The sequence below is a fragment of the Lethenteron reissneri genome, chromosome 21, assembly GCF_015708825.2.
Source record: "Lethenteron reissneri isolate LAM-NWPU_2019-01 chromosome 21, ASM1570882v1, whole genome shotgun sequence".
Lineage (NCBI taxonomy): Eukaryota > Metazoa > Chordata > Hyperoartia > Petromyzontiformes > Petromyzontidae > Lethenteron > Lethenteron reissneri.
Genome location: NC_083799.1, coordinates 4,701,840 through 4,712,216, shown reverse-complemented (window position 1 = coordinate 4,712,216; position 10,377 = coordinate 4,701,840). Strand labels below are relative to the sequence as shown.

The 10,377-nt window shown below is 42.0% G+C and overlaps 1 protein-coding gene across 1 annotated transcript; it reads right to left on the bottom strand.

The window, feature by feature from the left end:
* Positions 1 to 700: 700 nt before the first annotated feature.
* LOC133344931 (uncharacterized) lies at positions 701 to 8,702 on the bottom strand. Its single transcript, XM_061555259.1, has 2 exons — positions 8,575 to 8,702; positions 701 to 1,252 (listed from the first exon to the last, which is right to left on the bottom strand). Exons 1-2 carry the CDS (start codon positions 8,635 to 8,637, stop codon positions 701 to 703), a joined length of 615 nt encoding a protein of 204 aa, XP_061411243.1. The 5' UTR covers positions 8,638 to 8,702.
* Between the last annotated feature and the right edge of the window lie 1,675 nt (positions 8,703 to 10,377).

Here is a 10,377-nt window from a genome sequence, read left to right as displayed (position 1 = left end):
GTCGGCTAACGTAACAGTCAGCACCCTACCTGGTTGATTACGTTTATCCAAAGATTGCAAAATTTAAGAGAAAGAGATTAAACACAGAACAGGAGACACATAGACAGACACGTAAGCAGAGAAAGATAACACAGAGACACACAGAGAGAGACAAACACATAGGCACAGAGAAACGACGCCCCTGTGTCGAGGCCTTAAATAGAGAAAGAGGGGGGCAGAGAGGGATGGGGGTTGAGAAATTAGCATGTCAATGTTCTCTCGACACAGAGGCGTCGTTTCTCTGTGTGCCTATGTGTTTGTCTCTTTCTGTGTGTCTCTGTGTGATCTCTCTCTCTGCTTACGTGTCTGTCTATGTGTCTCCTGTTCTGTGTTTAATCTCTCTCTTAAATTTAGCAATCTTTGGAAAAACTTAATCAACCAGGTAGGGTGTGTGACTGTTATGTTAGCCGACTATCTGTGTTGTATTACATTATATTTCTAAGTTTACTAGGTTTTGTTTTCTCTTTCATTTGTACCTGATGATGATTGCTTGTGTTGCAATCGAAACGTCGTATGATATTATTTATTATTTTCTCTTTCTAAGTGACTTACCGAAAGAACCAAAGAGTAATTCCTGCAGTCACGAAAGCGCCAAACCAAGTTTTAGTTCTAATGTTGCAATATGTCAGTGCAATTCATGAACAAAATAGGAAACGAGTTTTCAACACTCACCAAAGCTGCCGTGTGTCTCTTCCTCCAGTCGGCCCTCTGTTGATCTCATGGCCATAATCAGGGGCTCTTTCAACCCTGCACTCCTGTTCTCCACCATATTCGGCACGCCCAGGTGCAGCTGCACATTTTGGCTCTCTGCTGGTGGTCTAATGTTGCACATTCCGTCCTCGGGTGTCTGTGTCCCAGCCCAGCTGCCCGGCTCGTTTGCATCCCGAGTCGCTGCCGGCCGCGTCTCCTGCAGCTCGGCTCTGCTATTCGTTGCTCCCATGCTCTGCCTGCAATCCAGCAAGGGGTCTTGAGTCTCTTCTACCAGGCACGTCAGCCTCGGTCTCTGGTCCGTGAACACTGTCGACTGGTATCGGCCGTTTGCCTGAGTGTCGAATGTGGGCAGTCTCTCTGTGTTGGCCAAAACAATGTTCTGTGTGTCCTTTGAACTTTCAAACAGCCGTCTCTTTTCACAGTTGCCACTCAATAGCAGGGATGAACTGAGAGGCGGAACCTTCCTGTTCAGCTGGCGATGCTGCTCAGAGATCATTGCATCCTACCACAAAATAACAAAACAACACAAAAGGGTGGCTAAGTTATTACATGTATGTATGTAGAACTTCCTTTGCACAGTTCGTAGCCAACTGTGATAATCGGAGGTGAAAGTGAGCCAGACAATAATCTCACACCAGTCAAATTGCCGTGTGGCCGTATGTAGGTGGTATGTTGTATTTACATTATTTTCCAAATTCAGATATGTCTCGAACCATACTTACATTGATCAATGGTGATGTCACACAAATCAAATATAATTTGTCAGATTTGGGACTGTGGTGCCACGTTACTTTTAACTCACACTGCTAAGTCGTAATATTGCATTTAAGTAGGCCTGTGTGGCATGTTCATGCTTTTAAATGTAGCCGAGCTTGATCAGAAATGCGGTGATGTTGGCTAGTCTTTTACATGTAAAAGCCCTAATATAGTCTATTTCCATCATTTGTAACCTACAAATAAAATTTGAAACAACCCAGGTCAAAATTAGTCCGAGGTTGAGGGGCTCACGTCACCAGAAGCCAATTAAGCCGACTGAATGAATAGTTGACTTAATAATAAATTACAATATAGCACCTGACCCCAAAATGATTGAGCAGTGATCGAGTGTTTACAGTTGTTTAAGGCCAAGCTTCTACCCCAACCTGGCTTTAACCAGCGCTGAAGTGGGTATTAGGACTAATCCAGTTTATCTCGCGATATGCCGAGGAGAATTTACATTTTCATCATAACAGCTTTTGATATATATTTTTTAAGCAAATACGGCATGACTTTAATAACTTGGACAGAGGAATGTGACTTCATATTTGTGTTTATATTTTCCATTCAATCATCTGCTGCGTTTATTTTTTACAGCAATGAAAGTACACAATCGTCATCTTATGCTGTGTTATATAATATACTTGAAGAATTCACACACATGTTGTGTTATAGCAAGGATGTTTTGTGATCCAGAAACGGTGTGCAATTTTAGACACAGCAATGAGATGTTAAATGTGACCAAAGTAAAAAATTAAATTTTACAGATACATAACTCGGTCTCAAAAACCTGCGAAAACCCAATAACACTTTCCACTTAACAGTTGATTTTCATCAGATTTGTCCTCATGGTTGTAATTGCGTTGAAGATGCAGGCTTTACATGGTTTGATACCATATGTTGATTCTCTAACATAACTATTGTGGCTTTTAATGAAAGCTGACTTTAGCCTCTCTATGTATAACACTACCTGACAATGGCACTTTTCTGTAAGGGAAAATAAATAAAATAATCATCCCTTGCCTGAATAAGTTATGCCCCCTCTATCACTGCTCAACATTCATTTTTGAGCCTCCACTTTGAATGCAGTGAGACACGACGAGTATATTCTAGCTAATGCACCTCGCCTGGGCTAAAATGGGTGCGGCAGCTGAAAGCTGCTAGTATAATCAATTGACCAACTGCAGCAAGACACTTGCCTTTGAGAAAGAAAAAACATCCGACATGTATGCAGACTTATCACTGCCCTAATAATGGGGACAACAGACGTAGAATGACGAATCAATCACATTTATGAAGATGAACACGTGTAACACGTTTCTCTTTCTCACGAGGTTAGACATATTTGCTGATGTAAATAGCGGGTATAATTCAATCAAAGTTTACATTTTATTTAATGATTTTTTAAAATCATGACTTAAAGCTTTCGTGACTGCAGGAACTCATATTCTTTTGGTCTTTCGGTAAAGCCATGTAGATAGAACAAATTATAAAATAATAACAATATCACGACGTTTTGATCGCAACACAAGCAATCCTCATCAGGTGAAAAATATAGCGGGAGAGCTGCTGAGAATACATCGTGGGAGTGCTGCTAAGGCAGGGAGTTATAAAGGATTGAGATGGATGTAGCCCAAGGGTCAGTGGGTGGGGCTAGAGATGAAATTTGCATGTAAATGTAAGATCAGATAAATCTTGACAAACGAAGCTGTGGGGGTGACCATTGCATTGTGAGAGATTAGCATGTCAATGTAAGAGAGATTAGCATGTCAATGTCAGAAATGTGCTTGTAAATGTAAGCTCGGAGAGAGCTCGGAAAGAGCCATCGCCACATGGAGGTGGAAAAGGATGGCAAGCCGCCATTTACTAATGTAGCCCAAGGGTCAGTGGGCGGGGCGAGAGATGAAATTTGCATGGTAATGTAAGATCCGAGAAATCTTGATAAATGAAGCTATGGGGGTGGCCATTGTATTGTGAGAGATTAGCATGTCAATGTAAGAAATTTGCTTGTGGCGATGGCTCTTTCCGAGCTGTCTCCGAGCTTACATTTACTAGCAAATTTCTTACATTGACATGCTAATCTCTCACAATACAATGGCCACCCCCACAGCTTCGTTTGTCAAGATTTCTCTGATTTTACATTTACATGCAAATTTTATCTCTAGACCCGCCCACTGACCCTTGGGCTACACCAATCTCAAACCTTCATAACTCCCTTCCTTAGCAGCGCTCCCACCATATATTCTCAGCTCTCCCGCTATATTTTTCACCTGATGACAATTGCTTGTGTTGCGATCAAAACGTCGTGATATTGTTATTATTTTTATTATTTTATTATTTGTTATATCTACGTGGCTTTACCGAAAGACCCAAAGAATATGAAAATTTTAAATTTACATTGTTTTATTTGCTGTCTAGACTGGTTGACTCAAACATCTGGTTTAAATTGTTTAGATATATGTTAATAAAACGTACATTGTCATATTCTTTGGGTCTTTCAGTAAAGCCCCGTAGATAGAAAAATAAAAAAATACGTACATTTGATAAACGTGCACATAACACTTTTACTCACTGTTTAAGCTTAAGCTTAATTCGCTTTTACTGATAGGAACCTCCTGGTTACACCAGCTCACAGGGGATTATTGTGTCCGTCCGTCCGTCATGCAGGGAGGGGCTGGGTGGGGAGAAAGGGGCTGGGTGGGGAGGGGAGGGTGGGGAGGGGCTGGGTGGGGAGGGTGGGGCTGGGTGGGGAGGGGAGGGTGGGGAGGGGCTGGGTGGGGAGGGGCTGGGTGGGGGGGGGTGGGAGGGGTGGGCTGGGTGGAGGGGCTGGTCACCCCGTGGTGCCCTTATAAACTCAACATTTAACCTACTCACGCCGGCTTGTGCCTGCCCCACAGTCGGGCATATTTGCGAAATACACCACGCCGCCGTTGACCCTGGCCATTGACCGAGCAACCCAACGTTCCGACCAGCTCCTTCCGCAGGAATGTGTTTCTTAATTTGTGACATGGGTACAAAGACAAAGTTTTAGAAAAGTGCTATTAGCGAACACCGATGAAAGCCGGCACAGCACATGAGGGGTGAGTGGCCAACACCACGCCCGGCCACCTTTGTCTACCCAGTGGTGATATTTACCTAGTTCGTCACTGGTGTTGGCCCGTGAGTGGGAATTGAACTCGAGTAACCGGGTTCGTAGTGCAGTGCACTAAATGCTACCTTACCACACCCCAAAGGTACACACAGTTAACCTGTATCCTGCATCAAGGTTCTTGGATAATAGAGAACCACGCTGCGACACACACACACAGAGTGTCACCATGTACATGTAAAGACTACTCAACGCACTTGTCTCAGATGGTTTCTTTTATTAAGGCGCCACATGCTCACACTCGAACAGGCGGAGACCACACTGCAACAGCCCAGAGTCTCCAGCGCATCTCCCTTATATACGGTCCAAGGCCACGCCCCCATTCCCGAACCTTCTCGCTGATTCTAGACGCTCGCTCTACCAGCAGGACTCTACCGTCCTCTTTCGTCACCTGGCCACGCTCCTATTCTCGATCATTCCAGCAGCCAGCAGTCCACTGGTACTGCAAGTTGACTCCCCCTGTCATTACCTCCGTGGCACTAGTCTATTCGCACTGCAGGCTGAATCTACTGTCATTACATTACACACGCACAGAGTGCCACCGTGTGCACATGCACACAGAGTGCCACCGTGTAGGCATACGCACACAGAGTGCCACCGTGTTCACACACACACAGAGTGCCACCGTGTTCACACGCAACCAGAGCGAACCCCGACGGTACTCAAGCCTCGGATTACAAGCAGGGCGCGTGTGCTGGGGGCGCTCACACAGAGCCTACTACCTCATATTCTCCACTTGACATGACAGAATATAATCTATGAAAATGTTAATCAATAAAAAATAGTTTAAGCTGTCGTTAAATGTGCCTCAGAAAAGTCGATAGCAATTTTTGTGATGAACAATGTCCCGGGCCATCAGGGACTCGTTTGTGACAGCACTCTGCCGAGAACGACTGTCGAAATAAAATAACAACTGTTGTGAAGTGACAAAAGGTATCGCCATTCAATTGCTGTATGCAGCCAAAATGCCTCTCTTTAAAGAGAACATTGTGTGCACAGCTTTTGTGCTGGGGGTAACGCTTGCTGATAGCTAATTAATACTTAATATCACCTTTTGTCATAAAAAAATAAATCAATACTCATCCATTATTTATTATTCATATGTATTTATGGGATGTGTGCTTGCGAGGCACTTAACTTCACAACCATTTTGATGTATTTACTACATTAAATGTTTCACACAAATGCGGCAGTATAATGAGGAACAGAGAAATACAATTTTGCGAATTACAATCGCACATGCATCTTTTCTTAAACATCCCTTTCGATGTGCACAGTTAAAATTAATCCCTAATAGAGTTTTTGGGGGTTAGATTGCGTAAATATATAAATGTGTCGTTAAAACCTGCCACCACCCGACACAGCCAACTAGTAAGGGTGTCACGTAATCAGAACATGCCAATTCATCACTAGTACAGCACACCGGTGTGTTGGAAAGACAAGCCACAACATTTACAATCTGAGTACGACGTTTCGCCAGTAATTACAATTAGCTTCATCAGGCGACATCCAGATGTATATATATAGGCGTGGAAGTGGCGTAAAGTGGGGGATGGATTACTGAGTCAACGTACATTATGCATGTGCATTATGCGAGTCCTTTAAATTCACATTAAAAGCCGTAACAAAATATACGATGCTCTCTGTATACGATCGACAATCAGAGTGATAACGTAGCGCAATGCCACAAGGAGCTGCCCGTAATTATCGTCAAGAGATATGTCTGTCTAAGATAGTTATTATGTTTCTGGTTATTTTAGAAATTGTATTATTTGTCCAGCATACCTTTATTACAAGAGGAAACTTTGCTTCTTCACAACTTGTATTCTTAAAATGTATTAATAACACCACTAAATAAAGGACATTATATTTAATGAGACTTCACTAAAGACAATTACTATTATTATTATGGTAAAGAGCACAAAGCACAACAGGTTCTAATGAAAACCACTACATTCTTTGCATACCTTATGCTACCAGTCATAAGCCTCTTGAATTCACAGCAGAAGCCATTTTGCGTTACATATCGTAGAAATTACCTCAGTACACTATTTAACTGAGCATCTGTCATTTGTGATCATTACAGCGTAGTTACATTTATGTTAGGCTTGAAATTCTAGTTATGAACGAAGAAACCAGACCGTGAGCCGATTGTGTAAATCTGTATTTCAATGGATATAGTATATGTCAACAAAGGGCATTTATTTTTACACAGCATCACACATCTGATTACGGCACTTTGTGATGTATATAGAAACACGTCTAGATTTTTAAAAGTATAATACTTAATTGTATTTATTCCATTGTAGAAAACATAATGCGAGTATTGGAACATATTAAACATTACACTTCATTGCAGTGGACGTTACAATTGAAAAGGATATTTCGTGAAATACTCAAGGGTTAAAATATTTATTTGGCAAATAAATGAATAAAAATATGCAAAACATGCATGGAAACTGTGCATTACGCTACTACATTTGCATATTTGATCAAAATTGATTTAATAAAACACTGCTTTTAATGCATGCTGGTCAGTCCTCCAGTGTAGGACATCCATCATAGCCGCAACCTATCAGGTCCAGTTGTCCTAGCAATATCAGCAAACGGGGCACTTTTTAGAGCGTTATCATGGAAACATGTGACATATGTCAGATGAGGTCTGGCACTGGGCGACCTTTGACCTAGTGTAGCATTACTCGCTGCCTCTCTTCTCTCGAAATTACACCCCTACTCCCCTCCATGTAATTTCAGCGATCAGAAAGACAATTTCGAATATCAGGTTTAATAGAATATTTTTACAAGAAAATGTTTTTGTAATAAAAGTAAAAGGTTAATAGTGTCTTACTTTAATGCAACGCATTGATGAAACATAACGACGCAAGCTGGTGACTAAGAAATTAAAGATTTGTTGAAAAATATTATGATGCTCTGATCTTGCAGTTGGTCACAGGAGCAAGCTCGTACAGGGAATCGGGTGGATCGAATCTCACTGATGAAAGCTCGCTCTGATCCTGTCTGACAGCTCTGCCGCCACTGATTTGTCAGCCAGCCCACAAGTCTAACCCACAACCTGCTCTCGTCGGATTAATCAAAGACACATCAAGATAAATCTAAAATAAAAGAACAAAAAACACGCAGGCTAGCTCATGATTTTTTACATTGTTCAAATGTTTCCAATTTTAGAACATAATTAATGAGATGGAATGTTACATAGTTTGACCGTTCTTCATACCTCATATTTTTTCTGGAGTAAAAAGTCTGAAAGCATATGACTATTGTATCGGATGATGGAAAATACAACACCTCTGCAGATATAGTTATTCAGTATGGCCCAATAAAACGAATGCGTAAACATTTAAACTCCGAATGGTTGGATACAAGGTGACTTTGGGAAAGATCTTGATTTACAACCCGTATGGATACGGTAATTGCTTAAGGCTCTTACATTTAATATATATAATTTATCACCAGAAACACAACGTTAAAAATAGTCAGGGAAATAGTGTTTATCTTATCACACAATTACCAAATACTTACTTAACCCCCCCACCACCACCCTTAACTTATATCCAAGTAGCAAGTTGGGTTTCGAATGTACTATCATTGACATAACTTCCTAAATGAGCTGATAATTTTATACCATGACAATAATGTTCATTGAACACTTTTAATAAATAAAGCTCATTTGTAATAATGGCATTCACTTTAAATGAATGCGGCGTTGACATGGGAGCACAGAGAGCATACATACAAGAGGTGTAGAGCGTTAGCATCTCCCAAAGAGAAGCTCCTTGAACCATGAGCATCACGCTTTGGTTGCGCTGCCGCATACCTCAGCTGCACGGCGCTGTCAGTAATGAGCTGCGTGCAGGGTGAAGGGAGTATAGAGGCGGCCTTGGAGACACCACCAGCCTTACCTGTCCATTGGATGTCATCAGCGTCCCCACGAGCCGCGGACCTCTCAGCCAGCGAGCGTCCATCTTCGCATCACGTCACCAGAGGAACGGCCGCCCCGGCTCCATGGGGCTTGCCACACTTCCCCAACCCCATCAGTCACGGTGGGAGAGGTCAGACCTTCACGGTGCGCCGTGCTGCCAGAGAGAATGCCGGATGGGTATTACAGTTTTGTCAGCCGTGGACTTTTAAATATCACGCATTAACAGAAACGTGGGCTGCGGAATATGGGGGAAATATAAAGGGGCCCTGACAAATTACGTGGGTTTAAATTAACGTGTTTTGGCGAGGTCGCGTGTCTACGATGGAGGTCGCGCTGGATCATACAGCTGCTGCGAGATCCAGCGGAGGGTGGGAAGAGTTCGCAAGGTTTGGTGGCATCAACAGCTTTGGCCACTATGGTATCTTGATCTTCTCCAAATTTTGGTGAAAAGCAATAGTATGGTGAATATAAAGAATTGTTATGGTACCTAAAATGAATATTTCAATAATTGACAATTAAAAAAAAACTATAATATGCCATGTATATAATTATTACTTTGTTAAATATCATGGTATTATTATATAGTTATGTCCCTTGTTGTCGATGCTGGTTATTCCATACAGGTTACATCAGTACTTAAGTAAACTCACAGCGCGGGGCAGAGTGAGTGTGGGAACTCGATACATTATGCAATTAAAAGTCCATGCTTTAACATTCACAGTGATAGCAATACTGCATGTTGTTACACGTGCGGGATGCGCGTCAAGGTGCAGCAAAGAAACAGCAGCACACGTTTCACCTATACAGTAAATACCAAGAACTGGCATAAAGTAGTCATGGAGACCCATCACGCCACTGATTTCCTGCGTTTATAAATTTACGCCAAATATTCCGTACTTCCACGCACCCGATAATTGTTAACACGTGACATTCCTAGCCATTCAATGCTGTCTGTGTAACGTGGAATCATGTACACAGACGCCCAGATATACATTTTAAGAATACAAATTTTAAGAATTAAAATTGAGAATTAAAATCGAGAGGCGATTCAAATTGAGATTGAAATCTCAGTGTCCGTGTGTATGCACGCGCGTTTGCGACAAAGACAGCGTCAATTGCTTTGCGCGTCACGTGGGACGTGCTTAACAATCATCTGACGAGTGCAGCGTGGAACGGCTGAACTTGTATTTGAATGGAAGTAAATTGGTAAATGCAAAAAGACGTGGCGGTGTGCTTTGTCGCAAGGACTGCAGTTTGGGAAATCATGTGAGACAGCTAAGACACAAGTGGTGTGCTGAGCAACTGACTAGAAATGTCATCTATTTCCAATTTACCGCTTTGAACAAACAATATCTTCAATTGGCAACATTCAGCCAGATTTCTCTATGCTCTGAAGGGGTTGTCTCCGAAGGTGCCAATTCGCGTTTATATCGTTCAGCTGGAGTATGCGTCTGTGCCGATGTGAATAGATATTTGAAAAGTAACAGTACTTTTATATCACACGATGGTTGCCACTCTTAATTAATGCACTTATAAAAAAAATATCCTAAGTAAATACATCTGTGTATACTGTTTTGGACTTCTAGGTGTTGTTACTCATGCGTCAAACAAGCAGTGCTATATTCAACGTACTTTTTATTTAGTTTTGTGTGTAGGTATACGTCGATTCAAATGTTGAAATAAATGTGTAATCGTTTAACATCTCATTCCGGGTTCCATCGTCAGGTAGCGCGACTTCAAACCGACAGTGACTATTGTGATGAAGTATGGTCAAGCACCCGTT